Source organism: Arachis duranensis, chromosome 5 (assembly GCF_000817695.3).
Source record: "Arachis duranensis cultivar V14167 chromosome 5, aradu.V14167.gnm2.J7QH, whole genome shotgun sequence".
In the NCBI taxonomy this organism is placed as follows: Eukaryota; Viridiplantae; Streptophyta; class Magnoliopsida; order Fabales; family Fabaceae; genus Arachis; species Arachis duranensis.
In genome coordinates, this window is record NC_029776.3 from 98,650,339 (window position 1) to 98,671,254 (window position 20,916).

Consider the following 20,916-nt stretch of genomic DNA (forward strand, 5'->3'; position numbering starts at 1 on the left):
TTTAATAAATATATGAAAAATACATGAAAACTTACAGACAATTTATTATATTATATCAATTGGCACTCCAAATTACGCAATTGCAACAATTTAGTTTTTCTTATATGCAAGTGCATTTTGTATATTATGTAAACTGTTATCAGTTGTAGCAGTTTCGAAAAACAAACGTAATCTATTTTAACACATCGCGGATTACGCATAAGTTGTAATAGAGCATAAATAACTTTCGTCACCGCCAGTTCCTGCAACCAAGCCTTTTTTTTTCTTTCTTTTTGAAGGGCTTGCGGTCCACTACACCAAAGGCTTTAAGTGAACTGTTAAAGTTGTCGAGAGAGTACTAAATACTGACGAAGGTTACCGATTTTCGGTGGACGCGGAACCAACGAGTCTTTAAGTAAGTGGGTGAACAACGTAACAAGTCTAAGGTTACAGAAGCGTTCGCCAACTTTGATAGGTAAATGCATTGCAAGCAAATAGAGCAGAGAACTTATCATCTGTTTCTATTAGTCGGTCCATGAAGGGAGAACTTGCTACTTACTTGCTATATTCCCGCGTTCTTGCACGGCTCGTTCTTCGAGCCCTACTTCAAGGTTCAAGGGCTCCCTGTTCGTTCTACTGTCCAAAAAAAAGCCGTATGGAGTATGGCCAAGTGGTAAGGCATGGTTTTTGGTACCGGCATGCAGAGGTTCAAATCCTTTTACTCCAGATTATGAACATCCATACGAATTTGAACTACGATCCCCTGGAGCAAATGAACGCTGTGGATACAGTTTTGAATGCTGTCACCGAAGGTGTCAAAAAACTTACGGTAACACATGATTTTTCCTGCCAGAAAACTAGACATATTCAAAAAGAGTAGAGCAAGTCATTCATTGGGAATCCGGCGGGTCTACATTGAATGATATTTTTTTTGGATATTACGGAGTATGACTTTGTCAGTCATTATTTTCACGAGGCATAAAATATCCCATATTCTATTGGGGGCCGGGGGATGGCGGATAAAGAAAGATAGATAGTAAGCATTGCGTATATCAATTTTTTGGCCTCGCTTAGATTCCTCTCAATTCTCCCCGGATTTGAGGCTTTGACTTGCCTAACATGCTTTGAGTTGGAGATCAATTCTTTGGCCGTACCTTTTGCGATCGTTACACTCGGTCAGTCATGCTAGGACCAAAGAAAAGTAGAAGCAATGTTCTAAAAACCGGTTCGAACCGGCCGGTCGAACCGATCGAACCGGAAATCGCTGTTAAATACGGTTCGGATAGATAGTAAAACCGCCAATTTTAGAAACCGGAGTTGAGTCGTCGAACCGGCCGGGAACCGGTCGGTCGAACCGAACCGTGACCTGGCCGGTTTTTTAAATTTAGACAAAACGCTGCGTTTTGCATGCTGAAAGGGCCAAAACAAAAAGAGAACCCTAGTCAGTAGTCACCCACTCCTCTCCTCTCGAGCCTCAGCCTCCACTCTCACCAGTTCTCACTCCTCTCAGCCTATGTTCTGCTTGCCCAAATCATTCACTCTCCCTTATCCAACCCTAGCTACTCTTTTCGACCCACTGCCGCCTCTCCGTCGAGCCACTGCCGCGTCCGTCCGTCGAGCTCGGCCACCGTTCGTCCGTGTAGCCACTGCACCCAAGTCTCCAACTCCCCTGCTCTCTTCTTCCGCGAGCTCGCCCCATCCCTTACTCTTTGCATCTTCTTGCCATCAGCTTTATCTTCTTGCCGTCGTGTGGTCGGTGTCGTCCATCAATGAAGGGTCTGTCGGCGTCGCCTTCGAAGGTCAGTGAACGTCTTGCTCGCTTGTTCTTCAGTTGTTCAGTTGTTCTTCGTTTTTTCCTACTTTTTTATGCTCTGTTTTTGCGATTAGCTCTGATTTTGTGTGTTGCGATTTTATTGATTAATGAATATTTTGTGATTAGCTCAGGTTCTTTACTGATTATTGGTTCTTTACTGATGTGATTAAACACCATAGCAGTTAGATTACGTTTTTTACTGATGTGATTAAACACCATGGCAGTTAGATTACCTCCAGAAACGGTGCCAAGAATTGTGAATCCGCAATATTATTTTTTATTTAGGATTTAGAATTCAATCAAGAATTGGCTTTGGTATTTTTTAAGAGCAGATTGCTGTTTTTGGCACCTGTATCACTAAAAAGTATTTAAAAAACCATAGTGTATGTGAAGCTGAAAGTGAGTGACATATTGTTTTCATGGGTAATTCAATTTTCTGCATTGCATTAGTAAGTATCTTTGTTCTAATGAATAAGAAAAAAATATAAATTGATATGAATCGAACAGGTTCTCCTCTTGTGAATAGGTTTTGCACTTGACTATGGAATAGGTAACTGTTATTGTTGAAATTATTGCTTAAAATGGATTTGTTACGCTGCTGCTGCTATAAATTAATTTATTTCTAGCTCTTGACCTCTTAACAGAATTGTTGGATACCCTAATTTTTTTCACTGTGAAGTGTGAAGGTTGTGAAGCTCTGTGAAGTGTGAACTGAACTGTGAACTTTGTTTAGGCGTACTTGATTTATAAATCTACTTTCTTTGCAATTGTCTCTAAGCGTACTTGATTTTCTGGATTTAGAGTTATTTTTTTTTGAATTTCTGGATTTGAATTTTGAATTCGTGTTTGATCTGCAATTTCTGTTTGATTCTTCTTATTGTTGTTGTGGTTGAAATTCAAAATTGAAATCTGGTTCCTCTTCTTCGTCAATTTCATATTCTAGACTTGTTCATTATCTTTGCATTTAAGTGAGCAATTATAATCTGTTATCTGGTTATATTACTCTTCTAGGACAAACTCTAGCGATGGCTCAAGGCAGGAGAAATATGGAATGACTAACAAACCCCAAGGAGAGCCTAAGGATGCGGTTTGTAAAACTGATTTTTGAATAGGTTCAATTTTTCATGTTTTATTTTAATAAAGTAAAGTGATTGATTATAACTGGGTGTGGTGCTTTTATTAGCAACGATCGAACAAAGGTGAAAGAGGTGTCTTCCGAAGTATCAAAGTATATCCACTGGTAATGTACTAATCTTATGCTTGTATTTGAGATGTGAATGAATCATTCTGTGTATGTTTCTTATTTGAATTCCGACTCCCTCTTTCTTTCTTTTGTCTTTATAGGAACCAAATGACAAGAGACTTAATTATGAACCACCTACAGATTTACTTAGCAAGGTACTTACATATTGTATTCCATTTCTCCAATGTTAATATGATCCATACTTTCTTTGATATATATTTAGCTAATATTTGAGCCTGATTTGCAGCTGTCCCTGGTTTCTGAAGTGAAAAAACCTGCAAAACTGCCATCTAAGGTGCAGCCAATTTCCTAGGTTCAGCTATCTCAGCACTCATATAACAACTTAAGATTCTTTTGAGTGGGTAAAGGCATGGTGATTCCTATTGTTATATTGCAGGGCTTGAAGGAGAATAGACCTGGATCCTTGCACCAAGAATACGAGGTATGCAATTAGTTACCTGCTCAATTCTATACCTAGTCTTGATTTTAATAACAGTTTTGTTTATATGCAAGTCTCTTATTGTATCTTGACATTTAACTAGTACAAGAAACCGGCCAAAGAAGCAACCTGTGGTGTCTCTTCGAACGGAGCTCTGGTTTCCTTTTTTACTATGTAACACCTCCTCATCAACAGATGTTTCCCGAATAACCCTTCATTCCAGGAAAAACTAATGGTTGTTAACACCTCCTCATCAATAGACGTAGGGGTTTAGAAGGAGACAAAACCAACACGAAATCGCTTTGGGTTATCGCGGATTAGGAGCAACAATCAAGGGGATAAACCACTTCAACACATCGCGGTTTACGCACACGGAGTAGCCCAAATCCGCCATTACTTGCAATGAATTATGCGTAAAGGTTTATGTTGAGAAACTACGACTAATTGTTGCGGTTTACTTGCTTTTTCTATATAAAACCATGATAACTTGAAACAGATTCTTCATTTAGAGAAATCTTTGAGAGTTTTGTGGAGAGAACCGCGAGAATGACATAGTTGTGGGGCCATGGTAGAGGAAGGAGATAATCTCTATCGACTCAATGGAGATCATCTATATATATATGTTTTTACATTCTAAAAAACATGTATTTTTATTGATTAGAAGTAGAATTATAGTGATAGTGACAAAGTTCATGATATATTGTTAGATATGCTATTTTTGTTAGGTATTAGTGATTTTGTTAAGTATATTGTGTAGTTTTTTATGTTAGGTTTGGTGATTCGTTGTTTTTGGAACTTTTAATCGTGATTAGATGAGATTGTAATTAGAGTTCACTTCTTACTTTGTGATGAAACCCACTAGATGAATATACAGCGTTAGGGAGATAACAGAACATGCTTCTTCATGACCGAGTCATTCTGTATTTGGTGATCGCTGAGTTGTACCACTTGACGAGGATGAATAACCATTGATTCAAGCTAAATGAGTATTTGATCAGTGCATTTATTGAGAGGTATCATCCAAGATACACAACTTTCATATGCCATTTGAAGAGTACACTATCATCTTACAAGACGTAAAGTACCACCTGAGGTCGCCTATCGATGGCGAGACGATTAGCGGGTGACTCACAGACTTCCCACAGTTCATTCCTGATGGAAAGCCAGGGAGGGAATGGTTTAAGGAGCTTTTGGGTGAGCTTCTGCCACCAAACAAAGTAAAGCAAATGACAGTGTATTTGACGTGGTTCCATGAGTGGTTCAGAGTCTTGTCAGCCGATACTACTAAGAAGACAGTGCACATATACGCACAGACCTACATTATGATGTTACTTTCTACTCAATTGTTTGGTGACAAGAATGAGAATCGAGTTCACCTTCGATGGTTTCCATTTGTGGCAAAGCTAGAAGAGATGGGCAAGTATGCTGAGTTTCAGCCACTCCATATGCATGTGTTGGGTAGCCAAAAAGAATGTCACTAACCTGATCAGCCCGCTACAACTACTACAATCTTGAATTTCTGGAGATTCCCTAGCCTTAGACTGCACGGTTTTGACACCTTTACTTTTCCACTAGCATCCAAGTATGAGTCGGTATTTTTCATGTTTGAAATTTTTATAAAAAAACGAGTCTTGCATTGGACAGGCTGCATGCTGGAAATGTATGTTTTTTTGGGTGTTTAGTCGTTTTACGAGTGACTCATGTTTTTATCTTTTATGTTGTTTTGTTTCACAAATAATATGTTTTTACGGTGTTTAGTCATTGCGGCTGCCATATATGAAGAAGATTATTGCAGACATGCTTGTAATATTCAATGAACTGTGCCAAAATGATTGAGGCTTAGCATTTTATTAATATTGTTTTGTTTGAAGCATTGGCATGAAATAACAGTAATGACGTTCTATGAACATGATGGCAGAGACTTTATCTGTTACCTGAACACATCAAACTATGCGGGAATTGAGCATGTTTCGCCAAAATCCACATGGTCCCCTCCTTGGTCATCCTAATTGAGTTTCACTTGCTTGTTCCTATTTGGTGTTTAATTTAGAGGCATCTTAAATCTAAGGGTTCAGATCAGAGTGGATACGTGGATCCACAATTTGATCTATTGGGATAAAGTTGGTTTATAAATACGAGATCAACATTTAGGCTCCAACATTTTGCTTGAAGAAAAGAACAATAACAAGATGTTGCAGTAAAAAAAAATCTATATACTTGACATAAGAAAATTCCGCCTCCATTCAGGAGCATTTGTGAAAATAGACTGGGAAAGTTGCTTCTGTCTTTCTCTGTTTCCTGGTTGTGACATTTTTAACTATATGAAGAAGGGGAGCGCTATAGTATAGACACTAAGAAACATCCATACATATAAAAGTCATGTGTTATGATCTGGTAGTGACATCTGTACCTGCTGTGGCTGAATTGGGCAGCAGGTGGGCTGACCTTGTAGCAGCTTTGGCAGATGGAATAGAATTCAGCAGTGCTTTGTCGGTTTGGAATGGTGATTAGCCATGTCATTAGAATGTTAATCACCTAAAGCACTTCTAGGTGAGTGTTGGGCTAACTAATTTGACAATCACATCATCTTCAACAACAACCAACTAAATATAACTTTGAGCAGTTGTGCAAATACACTACCTCCCTCCCCAAAATACACCTACTTGTTGATTATAGATGTTATAGTTGTCAAATTAGCATTACTCGCTCTCAATAACTTTCATCTACTGTAATAAGGGGAAAGATATTACAATAGGAAAGAATTAATCAACCAGAGGGAAATTAGGAAGAATAAAAGGGAGAGAATAATTCCATTTACGGAATTCCAAAGAAGAAAAGATACAAATTACTCAATTCATACTTCCATGACTCTTACTACTATTCTATTTATAATAAATTCTACTCCTATTGAGAATTTTCTAATTGGGCTATAAGCCCATTTTTACTCCTTACATCTACCCTTTGGCATTGCCATCATGGCAATTAGGCAAGGTATTATTCACATGGTCAACGTAATAAATACCCGCAACAAAATCCTTAATAATCATGTAAAATTCATAATGAAAACTACAATGGATCCAATCCATTTAGCAAGCAATTCAAAGTCTACCTCCCCATGAATTGTTTGGTCCTTCCCCTATTGAATGAAACTACACCAATATCACTTGTCAATAACACAAACAGAAACAGGACATAATAAGACATCGTAAAACCTTAAATTTGTGGCAATAAGACACTAATGTTACATGTAAATTATAGTAAACTGGTTCTTTTAAACACCTGCAGCAATTGAATTCTACTTCAGTCTTATGAAACCTTATTTCATTGTCATCGAGTACAAACTCCGATATTCTTCGATATGTAACTTCCTTAGTTTTCATGTCTCTGGAGAAAGATCAGAACCATATGTATAAGAGTATGATGCTCTACTTTTGGCTTGAAAACAACAATAAAACTCTTTAAAGTCTGGAATTGATTTTCTCTATAGTTAAATTTGTAACAATAAACCATTTAATTGGGTTAAACATCCGGTAATACAATACTGAGATAGATATGGTTGTCCAAAAAATACTAAAATCCTAAAGGTACCTTGAAAACTGTGAAGCAATCTAATTTAAATTTCCACTAAGGCCTATTTTTCCAAGCACTTAGCATAAGTTATCAATATGTTAATCTTTCATAAATTATTAGTCTGCTAAAGAGAAAAGGAAGAAAATGCTAAGTTGCTTGAGTCGGTTCTAGATGCATCAACGATAGTGTTACAATATTATGGTATATGCTTATATGGTACATGTAATGTAAGTATAGTTATGGGGCTTTACGGAGAAACAAAGCCAAAACATAGCAGAGAGCCGAATCAACGGTTGATAAGGCGACAATAAGTAGCGCAACAAGAACAAGCGTCAGAGTTGCAGTCCTCAGCTGCAAAGGATTAATATAAAAATGCATGTGATGATTAAGCACACATTGTAACTTGAACAATATACAGTATACGAGTAACCGGCAATCATCTCTATGATGTGTAAATATAAAAACATAAATAATAAACAAATGAGACATACCGTAGAACTAAAGCTTGGCCACTCTATGTACTTTAGTTGGCTAGGTTGCTCAACCAAAAATACAAACAAAGATTTTAGCCCCCTGGACAAAAACACACATTCTTATCAAACATGATTGCATTTTCCTATGGAATTCATGACAAAGTCAGTAATTCAATTATAAAGACAAATGAAGTTTCACAAATACCATAAGGTTTCCTTGATCAATGTTAGCAGAAAGGGTTCCTGAGCCAAACCATCATCAGAACGTAGATGATGACCATTACTCGCCGCATACATCACAAATTTGGTATGAATGGGGTCTGCATATCTTGGTTTAATCTTCAAATTACAAATCTGCCAACAAAAATTATGATTACCGGGATGGTACGAAAGAAAATCTTGGTTTTATTAAATTACTGCTAGGAGTGCATGCAGGAGAGAATAATTACATTTGCTGGTGGAAGAGAAACATCTCTGCCATAATCAACTCTCCCCAAAAACTTTGATCTAAGATAATTAGTTTCTCTAATTTGACGAAAGAAACCTACAATATATCAAGAAAGATTGAAGTTAAACAGAGAGAAAAATAACCATAATATGTAGAAACCAACATGATTAGAAATAACCTGAGTAGTTCACTGGTAACACAGAAAGACTTGCCATTTGTGATTCAAAGTTTTCTACTCAATCATAACCAAATTCGAAACTTGAATACCTGCATGACTTTAACTTAGTATTAAACGTTGGCATATACTCAACTTCAAAATCCACGTCGTGTTTCTTGTGTATTAGCATGTTAAAAGTTGAGACACTTGACAGAAGAAAAGTAGGCATAATGCATTGGACAAAATAAAAGAAGAAATAAGGATTTCATCTGTTAGATTAATTTATGGCCCATGAGATTGATTCTCATAAGTCAAAGTGCTTTACACCATAGGCAACATAAATATCATGCATTGCCAAAGATTAAACATACACATAAGATTCTGACAAAATATGCATTAAGTACTTGCAACTTATGCTTCTGTAGATGCTTATAATGAACTTACTCTATTATATACGTTAAAAAATTAACAATTATTATTATTAGGCCAGGTCATGTTGGCTATTGAGAGAAGACCGAAAGAACATCTGGTTAGGAGAGAAGAGCAGATGGGAAATATCCCGATGATTAAGGCCAAAGGGACGCCTAAGAAGACCTTGAATGAGTTGATCAAAAGTGATATAAGCATAAATGGGCAAAGTTCAGACATCATTTATGACAAGGTGCAATTTCGTTGTCTGATCCATGTAACTAACTCTACCTTGTGGGCTAAGTCTTATTATTATTGTTGTATATAGGGTGGAAAACAAACCATTCTACACTTTTCCCCCTTCCTTATGATTTATTTTATCTGTACTAATAAACAAGCAAAATAAGCAAAGTCTAGATTACGAGAGTCCCTCGGAGTCTTGATCATGATAACATAGACAAGCTCTATTTGGATCTCCCAATTAGTTCACAATACTGCAGTACAACACAGACATTGTTAACAAAAGACCAACAATTTAATACATGTTCAAGGGAAAACTCAAACACAACTGTTAATGTTACAGTAACATGTCCATTAGTCTACAGTTTTAACATTTCTCAGATAAATAATCACCTATTAGCTAAATAAAAGTTCAAATTGATCAAAACCTCAACAACTATACAAAATTTGGTGATTATATTCCCTAACATAAGTCTATTCAACTATGCCCCTAATGTAAAATTTTGACATAGATAAACAAATGGTACATGAAGCATGGACAGAACAGTTGGAACATAAAAGTGTTGAGAATTAAATAGAAAAAAAAATAATTTCATCAGGGTTTAGGACACATAAAAAACAAGATAAAGGAATTTTTCATTTTCTTTTTTACTTTGAAGAAGTTTGAAAATATTACCAGGTTAATTAACATGAAAAATAAAATCCACAATCTAATAACCAATTAATCATAAGAAATACTTGATATCACTTGCACCATGCCATGCAATTTCTAAGGTGAAGACCCAAGCAACCTCAGGTAACAGGTCATCTTTTATCACAAATAATTGCTTACTTGCCTATAAATTGCTCGGATTGTTTTCTTTAACAACTGTATTTCTCTTTCCTGCATAAATTCCTTCAAGCCTCCAATCCTAAACTTTGCCATGTTGGACACAGCACTAAAACAATTACCAAATGGTTCTTAATCATTATCTGATTGACAGGAAATCACTTGAACCCATAGTCTTTTATTGCAGATGGTGGCTCATGAAGGTGAGCCAAAAATCCACCATAAAATTATGGCGGATAGTGTTAGATTACCTAAAAAATACATGGATATGCACCGAAAAAAAATGTAGAAAACTTGCAAATGTAATAAATAATAAAATCTATTCAATTTAACCAATTTTCTACTCATAAGGCATCCAGTTAATACAGCAAATGTAGTAGCAAATTCAACAAATGAACATAACATCAAGTCATAACACACCAAACATAAGATATAGAACTTAAAAACTACAACCTCAAAAGAAAGACCAAAGCCATAATGAAACTGAACCTATGTCTTGAAGTACACATAATGAGCAGAACCTATGTAAATTGGAAAACAAATTGGAAAAAGAGAGGTTTATAATTTATAACACTGAACCTATTATGTAAATGAAAGGGGAAGCAGGGGAAAGGAAAAAAGGCTAGGAACACTGGAACAGATACTAAGTTACGAACCAGAGAGAAGGAACCTGTGGCTTGCAGCTGCGAGGAGTGCTGGCGAACAGCGGCGGCGAGCAGCTAGCCAGCGAGGAGCAGCGAGACAGCTTGCAGCGTCTTCGGCAGAAGGCAGAGAGAATAGCAGAGAGGGAAGCTAGAGGAGGAGGAACTGGAGCCGGATGGTGCTGCCTGGCGCGCCACCGACAGTTGTTCCAGCAGCAGTGCAGCCCAGAGAGATAGAAGAGAGTTTTGGCAAGGTTGCGAGAACCGAACCGGTCATTGAACTGGTCGAGTGACGGGTTCAATGGTTCAATGGTCCAACCAGAGTCAACGCATAGTCGAACCGATTTAATTAAATATACAATAAAATTATTAAAATTCAATATATAATTTCAGATATTCAAATTCAATAATTTCTAAACTAATTTTAAAGTTTCACAATTTCACATAATAACTTGTTCATAATTTATTATTAAAAGTTTACAAAATAAAAAATTTATAATTAATTTCTAAGTTCAAATCAATTTGTCAGCAATAATACTCATCACATCAACAACAACAATTCAGAATAAAAAATAGTTCAATAACTTCTATATAATCAACTAATCAATAACTTTTAATAAGAGCATCATTTCTATTTCACATAAAGGACTGAATAGTAGAGGTCCTCAAACCAAGAAGCACATAGTCCTAACACAAAACAAAGTTCAAATTCAATTACAAATTCCTAAACCTGCTGAATATAAAAGGGCCAAAGCATATAATCATATTAATCAGCATCATGGTTCTGACTTCTGAATCCAAACTAAACTGAAAACACATAAGCGACAAAAACTAAATTGAATCCAATTCCAAAGTCAGAATCCAAATTAAATTGAATTCAGAATCACATCAACATTCAACAAATTAAATAAACAATCCAATTCCAAACTCAGAACACAAACTCAGCTCAGAATCTTAAAAATTAATTGAAAAAAAAAAAGAAGATGAAATTGAAGAAGCATTGGCTTACCGGAGAGATGGCGAGAGATGAACGGCGATGACAGAGTGAGTTCGGAGAGTGTGAGACTGAGTGAGCTAACGGTGACAGTGAAAAGAAGGGGCGACAGCCAAAAACGGCGAGGAGCAGAGAAGCAGAAACGACGCACGGTGAGAAGGGAGAAGCAGCGACGACCCACGGCGAGGAGAGGAGGAACGATGAGAAGAGGGCCACGCAGATAGCACCCACGGTCTGTCTCCGCCGGCGGCGACAGCACGTTCTACCGGAGGAGGAGAGTTCGGTTATGAATTTGAAGAGGGATGGGGGCTGATGCTGGGTTCCCAGAAGGTTTAGGGTTGGCCGGTTGGGTACTTGCGTTGAGTTAGAGAGAAAGGGATGGGGGGATGGGGTTGTTTGAGGAGGTCTATAATATTTTAAATATTTTAATTTTGTTTTAAAAAATTTAAACAAATTTAGTATTATTTTATTATTAAATTTGACATTAATAATTAACAGAATGAATAATATATAATTAGTTGTCATATTTTTTGTGTTAAAAAAATATAATCAAAATTTTTTTATAACACTTTTTCTCTTCAATTTTTTTTTATACAAAACTCCAAATCCTAATATTCAACCATCGACGCTTCAAAATCAAAGAAATAACTTTTTAGTAATCATTAATGAATCGATTTTACTTACGTACTAAAATAAAATGTTATTATGTTTGTGTCAAACTTAATAGTGGAATAACATTGAACTCGCTTAAAACTTTGTTGGAATTAAAATAGAACCTTTGAAACTTTTTGGAATTAACGTAAGGGACAAAATTAAAATTTGTCAAATATTAGAGATTAAAATAATATTTTATCTTTTTTTAAATCAGACAGTGCTCTTTTGAAGGGGTATACCACCAAACTAATAACACTAAAAAAATTGGTTCGTTCCAGTGACGGACCCAAAAAATTTTAAGAGTGGAGGCAAAAATATATATACTAAAATAAATTTTGTTAAATATTATTAATTATATAGAGATATAAAAATTAAAGAGTTAGTGAACACTTTCATTTTTAAAATACTATTCATTATATATAATTTATAAAAAAATAATTCTTATTTCTAAAACTTGAACTTAAAATATTTTAATTAAATTATAAATATCTTATTATCCTAACTAATTTTTTATACATATTTAATAATAAAAGACTGAATTAATTGGTACATTAGCGCTTAATGATACACTAATATTTATAATTTGAAACTAGAATTATATATAAATACTAAAATAATTAAATATGTATACGAAAGTATGTTTATATAAAATAACAGAAATATAATTCACAATTTTTTATTTCTTTTTTTTAAATAATTAAATTTGTTATATATTTTTTAATTTAATTTTGATATAATGTTACATGAAAGATTTTATACATCTGTTTAATTATGTATTGTAATTAAAATATTTTTCTATTACTATTTCTAAAAATAAAAAATATATTCTAAATTAGTAAATTAATTTATTTATTTTAAAATTTTATACGCAACATAGGTACATATAATAGAACAAAAGATAAAAATAAGTAATAAAAATGAGTAAATCGAAAATAAAATAAAATATATAAAGTCACGAAAAAAATAAAATATTAGATTAATACCTAAACTACAATTGTTTGAATTAAAATTTGCAATTGAAAATATCAAAAAGAGAAACAATGAAATTGAAAGATACATAGAGTCGTGAAGAACTATATAAAAAACATAAAAAATTTAAAATTTATTTTTTGATGAAGAGAAGATGACCACTAGACAAGGAATAGAAAAAAAAGTTGAAAATATAAAAATAAAAAGAGGGTTTAAGGGAATAAATAAGTGACGACACAAGAATTAAATTTGATTAGGTTAAAAAATAATCAAAATGATAGAGAAATTTAAAAAGTGAATTTGGAACTTTAGCTAATTGAGTTTAATTTATTTATAGTGGGGTCATTTAAAATTTGAAGTGTGGGCATATTATATATAACTATATTTAAAAAAAAATTAAAACACTGTAGGGGCAAGTGCCCCCTCTTCTTTGCTACTGGGTCCGTCCCTAGTTGGTTCTAACGGTTCATCACTTAATTCGATTTGGTCAGTTCTTAGTGTTAACTGAATCAATTTACCAAACAATTTTTAGTATTAACTGAATTGGTAGATGATTCATTCCCAGATAATCTTTTTCTTTATGATTTTTAGAGCAATAGAGAAAAAAAGGTAGTCCAGTGTGATTAATAATTTAGGATTGTTAGTTGATTTTAGGATCAATTATGTCCACTTGACTTTACCTTCCGATGTTAGAGAAAAACTGTGCGAAATTAACCCTTTGTAGTTACCATGTTGTGGTCAATGATCTAGATAGAAAGCATTGACTCTTAATTCTTGTAACGAGTGCCTTTTAGCATTTGATTTCTTTGTTTGATCTTTACTTTCTTGCACTTTTAATTTCTTGTTTCATATTATTAAAACCCTAAAAATATCTCATAACCAATAATATACACACTTTCCTGTAATTTCTTGAGAGACGATCTAAGATTTAAATACTCTTAGTTTTCATTGGTTTGCACTTGTGACAAACAAATTAAACTTTGATTGAGAGTTGATTGTTGGTTTAGATATATACTTGCAACGAGATTATTTTTGTGAAATTCCAAACTGACGATTTCCCTATGTCATCCACTCAACCATGTTTAATGATGAATGTAGGCTAGAATCATGGTGAAAATTATGTGATTTGGTGGCTAGATACTGGAACTGAATGTTGAGAAAAATCCATTACCAAAATGATTGAAAAACTAGTTAAAAATCAAGTAGAATAATAAATTTTTTTATGAGTTTGCTTCAGTTTCTTGGAGAACAAGAAACCCTAATATTTTGATTATTTTGTGACTAAAATATAAATAAGAAAAAGTTTGAGATTAAAATTAATTAAAAAAAAAAGTTTACAGGTTAAAATGAAATTTTCAAAAGTTAAGCGGTTAAAGTGTAATTTTCAAAAAGTTTGGCGGTCAAAATGTATTTATAAAAGTTTGAAGGAACTAAATATTTAACTGAATATTAGCTCTAAAATATTATAATATATTATTTTCATTTTTATTTGAATAATTATCTTATTAATAAAAGATATAATATAACTAAAAGTGGCAAACAGATAAATTTTTTTAAAAGTTTTAGAAGACAAAACTAAACTTAAGATTGTATGATTTTCTCTTTCATAAAACATTTAAGGAAAAGACGAGAGAATAGTGCGAAGATAATGTGAGATGTTGAAAAAAAGAAATTAAAAGGATAGTAAAAGAAAAGAAAAGAGAAATGATAAGAAACTTTTTAAATGTTTGTTTGTTGCTAGAGGTGCAGTAGAGATATGGTAGTAAGCCCACTTAGAGTAGCTTCTAGAAGTGAAATCTTACATACTTCAGCTGGAAAAGCAGTGCTTGTAAGTACTTATAGAGGTTATGTTTGGCATACTTCAGCTGGAGAAGCAGCTCCTATAAGACAGAGGTTCTTACAGAGGTTATGCGACTGGAATGCCATATCTGACCAAGGGAGTTAGATTACATCGGAAGTTGATAGAAACCGACAAATGAGCTCATTACCTGCACTAGGAATAGACATGCATCATAATTGTTTGCACATATTTCTCTGTCATATGTTTCTATCATTCTTGTGTGTGTATGCTTCCTAATTGATTGTTTCTCTGTACCTTTGGTTGTTAAAATTTGTATGTATTCTGTGGTTTGTTGATGTTGACTAAGTATAACATAAAATGAACCTAACTAACTACCCGACCCTACTAAGGACTTCCTAATTCTTACCTCTTTTTTTCCCTTCTGATAGAAATAGAAATTCTGTTCTATAAGCTTTCACATCCTTATATATAGGAGGATCCGATATTCCATAGTTTCTATATAGTAGTTGGGGACCCTCGAGTATGCCTATATGTGTTACACGACCATCCTTTTCTACACCCTATAGATACCCCATACTTCGACTCGGATGCATCGTACGAGTTTTCGCTGTCATGGCTTGATCTAGACGCACCCCACCATCCTTTTTTAGATAGACTTGGACATTCTATTTCAGCACAGCTAGTGGACCTGGTAGTTCCTGAGCCTGATCCAGTTGAAGAGTTTGTTCCTGCACCTTATCCTGATTGGGACTTTCTTTCCAAGTTGATGGTATCATCTTCGTTAGGCACACATTTAGGGGATCAGTCAAGACCTCCAACAGAGGAATTGGATCACATACTAGCGGACGGATTTGTGTTTGTGAGTGACACTGCACACATAGACATCTACAGTGATAGTAGCATTAGGAGTTCCTATGGGGCAATAGTGATTTCTCATGATGATAAGGACCTGGAGAAGGATTCAGATATGGTAATAATTTTGTCATCTGATAACGACAGTTAGGGTACAATAGCATGTTTTAACGGCACTACAGCTTAGAATTGGTGTTTTGGTTTAGACTCTCACTTTTGGTTAAATTCACAAAGAGATAAGAGTTTGTTAGACTTGCTAGACTAGTTCGAAAGTCAGACTAGGGACTTCTTTTATAGGGCAGGCCCGGAGTGTTGAATGTATATATATACATAGTTATGAGTAAATGTTGTATGAAAGGATGTAGTATTGACTTCTTTTTTATAACGTTCTTGTTCTGTGTATAATGTTCATGATGTATATTATGAGTTTAGTTTTTTTTGTATTTTATTTATTCTTTTATTTTTATATTCATGTATGTTGATTCGGTTATCCGTATTCTTTTGTATATAAAAAAAATTTCCAGCAAAATCCATCACGTGCTAACAAGGTTACAGGCTTAATATTAAATAGTAGTTATATTAAGAAAGCAAGTTAGTAACACTCAATTTTTGGTATGTTTATGATGTACTGAAAATTGGATCGTTACAATATCCTTAAACCACAAATCTTGCCTTGTTTCTTGTTGTGCTTCCATCTTTTTCCAATTTATTTTAAAAAATTCACTTAGTTTTAGTCACTTTCTTTTTATTTTGATCAAGTACAAGAGCACACACATTATTTTTCTCAAATTGTTGTAGCTCCTCTTCTATAGCCTTGACCCACGAGGGGTCTCCAAGTGCTTCTTCCACATTTTGAAGTTCAATTTGAGAGACTAGAACTAAATTATTAGGCTCCATTTTTCTTCTACAAGAAGATAATTGTGACACATTGAGATGGATCTCCAATGATAAAATCTTCTAGATAATTATTCAAAATTCTTTTTTCCCTAGGCGTGAAAGTCTTATGAACAAATTCGGATGTAATTAGGTTCAAGTTGCTGTCAATTCCAAAATTCTCAATAATTTCAAGAGATAAAATATGATTATCTCCTCCAGAATTGTCTATCACAGCATTTTCTAGAACAATTTGTAGTGAATCAAATTGATCTAGGATTTAAGTCTCATTTCTGATATCCTCAGTTGTAATACCTGTTATATCATTTTTAAGAATGGTTAAAGTCACATTAGTATCACAAAATGTAACATACACAGTTTTGTTTACAATCCTAAAGTCCTTAATTAGGATATACTCTATATACTTTGCTTGTTGTGAAATAATCAATAAAGATGTATTCATATGTTTTGGATCAAATTTGTCTAAATTATTTTTAGTGTTCAAAACAAAGCACTTTCATAAAAAAAAAAAAAAACATGAAAATATTTAAGATTAGGAGGTGTTCATTTTTCCAAGTTCATATGAAGTTTTTTTCAAAAACTTCTTAGTTATGATTCTATTCAAAATATAGCATGATGTATTACAACTTCAACCCATACAAATTTTTGTACACCACTTTCATATTGCATAGTTCTTGTCATTTTTTTATGACTTTTATTTCTTCTTTTCACAATATTATTTTGTTGTGATATTTTTTAACAAGAGAAGTTATGTAAAATATCAAATTCATTACAAAAAAATTAAAATATTAATTTTCAAATTATTTTTTTATGGTCGTTTCTAATTGAAATAATTTTTAAATTTTTTTCATTTTTAATTTTTCAAATCTTCTTATTAAATTTTTCAAAAGTTAAAAGTACATCACGCTTATATCTTTGTAAGTAGGAATCGATCTATCGGTGAAATACATCATCGTCAACATTGGTCTACCAACATCATCTGATTCTCGGCCACTAACGCCACCAGCACCAACAAGACCACGGAAAAGATAGGGATGGAGATAATAACGACGACGGCTTCATCTCGAATGATTACATGTATACCAGATAATTTCTATATAATGTCCTTGTATTTTCAGGAGAATATGTTGTATTTATTTTGTTTCATTGTATTTCAATTTTAAATAATCCTGTAACTTTATTATTTATCGGTTATATTTAAATTTAATGGTATAATATGTATTCGAATAAATAGTTAAAGATCTCTTCTCTCTCTCTCTCTCTATATATATATATATATAACCCACACTTTTATTAGTCGTTAGTGAATAAATAATATTTAGAAAAATAAAAAAAATCAGTATTAGTGATTAACGAGTTTGGAAAACTCTAATTTAAATTGATGATGATCAAACATTATTAACAGTAAAATTATTAATCTAATTTTGATTCATATATGTTAATTAATTAATTTTGCTGTGCAGGTATAAATTGGGGCGAAAAGAAAAGAAAAAAATATATCAAGCCCAAATTGTATCAAAAATATTCAGCCTTGGTATTAAGACATTGTGATAACATTGGCTGAAATTATATTTGGGCCAGAAATTGTTACTTAAGCCCAATTGGTTAAATCCATCAGTTTTGGTACAAAAATAGTTTAATATATGTAGCTGAATTTATGATGTGTTAAATGGGCCAGGATGAATTTTGTTGTTACAAGCCCAAAATTAAAATTGCTTGAAGGCAAGCATGATGGGTCCGAAACCAAATTTGAATGAAAGCAAGGTTTGCCTTCAACGGAACCCATTCCAACCATGTGATGGATTTCAAATTGATTATATTACCATTTATTGCATGGAAACTATGAGAGAGAATTTGACTTTGATTTGATGGGAATCATTATGATTCTTGCTACACGCCACTCTAAGGGAAGTAAAAGCAACTTTTACCAATTAATTGGTTTAACTCACTTAATTGCTTTTCTTCCAAGATTGCTTACTCTCTCTCTCATCTCTTTCTCTCTTTGCTTCGGTTATTGTCCAGGAAACAATGGAAGATCGAATGAAAGAAGAAGATGCATGCTTCAAGACCATCGAACTAATGATGGCAAGAAAACATAACAAAAGAAAAGTATGATGTGGCTAAGATCTGCATCACTTATGGTAAGATTCTGTGATAAGATCTTGGCTTCCTCATACCAAAAATGGTTGATGAAGATTCGGCCAGCAAGGAAGATCTTTGGAGGATGGCTTGTCTTTGATTCTACTCAACCACCACAGGAAGTAGCTAGAGTGGCGAAGTGATGGAGGAGGCAGAGATTGGAGCAGATGAAGCCATCATCATCATGAAGCATCAAGGGCCAGAAATCCATCTTGGAGAGCAAGCCAAGGATGGAGCGCTCGGATTGATGAAGGGTGATGACCAAGAAAGGACTAGAGGTATTTGCATGTTGGTTTTTGCATGGATAATCTTCTCTCTCTTTCTGGCCGAACCGGTTTGTTCTGCATGGAGAAGAAGTTAAGCTTGGTTTGTTTGGTTTCAACTGTGGAGGCTTCACTCTTCTATAAAAAGGGTGAACAGCCATGGTTTGAAGCAAGGAGTAAGATTTGAGAGTGCAAGGCACAGAAGTCTCAGAGCTACCCGAGCTAGCAATTTTTCTTCTCCTTCAATGTATTCTGTTTTGTATTTTTCTGTTTAATTTTGTCTGTCTTGAGTCTCATGGAAAAAGGCAAACAAGTGAGGTTTGTATGAAAAAGCCATAGAGCGAAAAAAGGCAGAGAGTGCAAAATTAAAAGAAAAAGCCATAGATGTCTTAGAGTTCCTTTGTTCATCTAGGTTGTGTTTCATGATTCTGTGGAAATCCCCTAGTAAGTTGGGTTAGCACTTTACAATTTGTAATCTGGTTGATTATAGTGAAATTCCATCATTGTTGTGATGGAGACTGGATGTAGGCTGCATTGCACTTAGCAGCTGAACCAGGATATATCTGGGTGTAATCTTCTATCTCCACTTCCCATTTCTGTTTCTGCTGCACATGAGCTAAAATAAAAAATGTCTCGTGCCAAGTGACGAGACAAAAGTAAAAAGTCTCGTGGCTAGGGACGAGACAAAAACAGAAAAGTCTCGTTCAAAGATCAGAAAGTGTAATCAAGAAAAAGGGGGCTAAGATTCAACCCCCCTTCTCTTAGCCACTGAAACCATCAATTGGTATCAGAGCTTGGTCTCAAAGAGATCAAGCTTTGCAGCCTGGAAAAAAGATCCTCATGGCAGAAAGCAGTGGCTCAAATCTAGTATCATACAATCTCACGGAAGGGCAGTCAAGCAACAGGCCGCCTCTTTTCAATGGGAAAAACTATACCTATTGGAAGGAGAGAATGAAGATCTTTCTGCAAGCAGTAGACTACAGGCTTTGGAAGATCATCCTAGAAGGACCACAGTTTCCTACTAACACAAGTGCTGAAGGAGTAGTCACTCTTAAACCAGAAGCAAGATGGACCGAAGAAGATAGGAAGAAATTGGAGCTAAATGCCAAGGCCATAAATCTACTCAACTGTGCTATTAGTTTCGAGGAGTACCGACGGATCACGATGCACAACAGCAAAGGAAATCTGGGATAAATCATCATCATGAAGCATAAAGGGCCAGAAATCCATCTTGGAGAGCAAGCCAAGGATAGAGCGCTTGGATTGATGAAGGGTGATGACCAAGAAAGGACTAGAGGTATTTGCATGTTGGTTTTTGCATGGATAATCTTCTCTCTCTTTCTGGCCGAACCGGTTTGTTCTGCATGGAGAAGAAGTTAAGCTTGGTTTGTTTGGTTTCAACTGTGGAGGCTTCACTCTTCTATAAAAAGGGTGAACAGCCATGGTTTGAAGCAAGGAGTAAGATTTGAGAGTGCAAGGCACAGAAGTCTCAGAGCTACCCAAGCTAGCAGTTTTTCTTCTCCTTCAATATATTTTGTTTTGTATTTTTCTATTTAATTTTGTCTGTCTTGAGTCTCATGGAAAAAGGCAAACAAGTGAGATTTGTATGAAAAAGCCATAGAGCGGAAAAAGGCAGAGAGTGCAAAATTAAAAGAAAAAGCCATAGATGTCTTAGAGTTCCTTTGTTCATCTAGGTTGTATTTCATGATTCTGTGGGAATTTCCTTGTAAGTTGGGTTAGCACTTTACAATTTGTAATCTGGTTGATTATAGTGAAATTCCATCATTGTTGTGATGGAGACTGGATGTAGGCTGCATTGCACTTAGCAGCCGAAACAAGATATATCTGGGTGTAATCTTCTCTCTCCACTTCCCATTTATGTTTCTGCTGCACATGAGCTAAAATAAAAAATGTCTCGTGCCAAGTGACGAGACAAAAGTAAAAAGTCTCGTGGCTAGGGACGAGACAAAAACAGAAAAGTCTCCTTCAAAGATCAGAAAGTGTAATCAAGAAAAAGGGGGCTAAGATTCAACCCCCCTTCTCTTAGCCACTGAAACCATTAGTGATAGCTATATTACAATAATTTTATACTTTTTTTGGTAACAACAAG

The 20,916-nt window shown here is 34.5% G+C and overlaps 1 protein-coding gene and 1 long non-coding RNA gene across 2 annotated transcripts; one reads left to right on the plus strand and one right to left on the minus strand.

Moving 5' to 3' along the window:
• The first annotated feature begins 1,425 nt into the window (after positions 1 to 1,425).
• LOC127747724 (uncharacterized) lies at positions 1,426 to 3,421 on the plus strand. Its single transcript, XR_008009509.1, has 5 exons — positions 1,426 to 1,778; positions 2,804 to 2,879; positions 2,976 to 3,032; positions 3,137 to 3,190; positions 3,283 to 3,421. It is a non-coding gene; the product is annotated as an uncharacterized LOC127747724 (long non-coding RNA).
• A 3,070-nt stretch (positions 3,422 to 6,491) lies between these two features.
• Positions 6,492 to 14,783, minus strand: LOC107490979 (uncharacterized). Its single transcript, XM_016111772.3, has 6 exons — positions 14,718 to 14,783; positions 11,250 to 11,496; positions 7,967 to 8,061; positions 7,723 to 7,871; positions 7,536 to 7,617; positions 6,492 to 7,395 (listed from the first exon to the last, which is right to left on the minus strand). The coding sequence occupies exons 1-6, from the start codon at positions 14,781 to 14,783 to the stop codon at positions 7,282 to 7,284; spliced, it is 753 nt and encodes a 250-aa protein (XP_015967258.1). The 3' UTR covers positions 6,492 to 7,281.
• Positions 14,784 to 20,916: the final 6,133 nt, after the last annotated feature.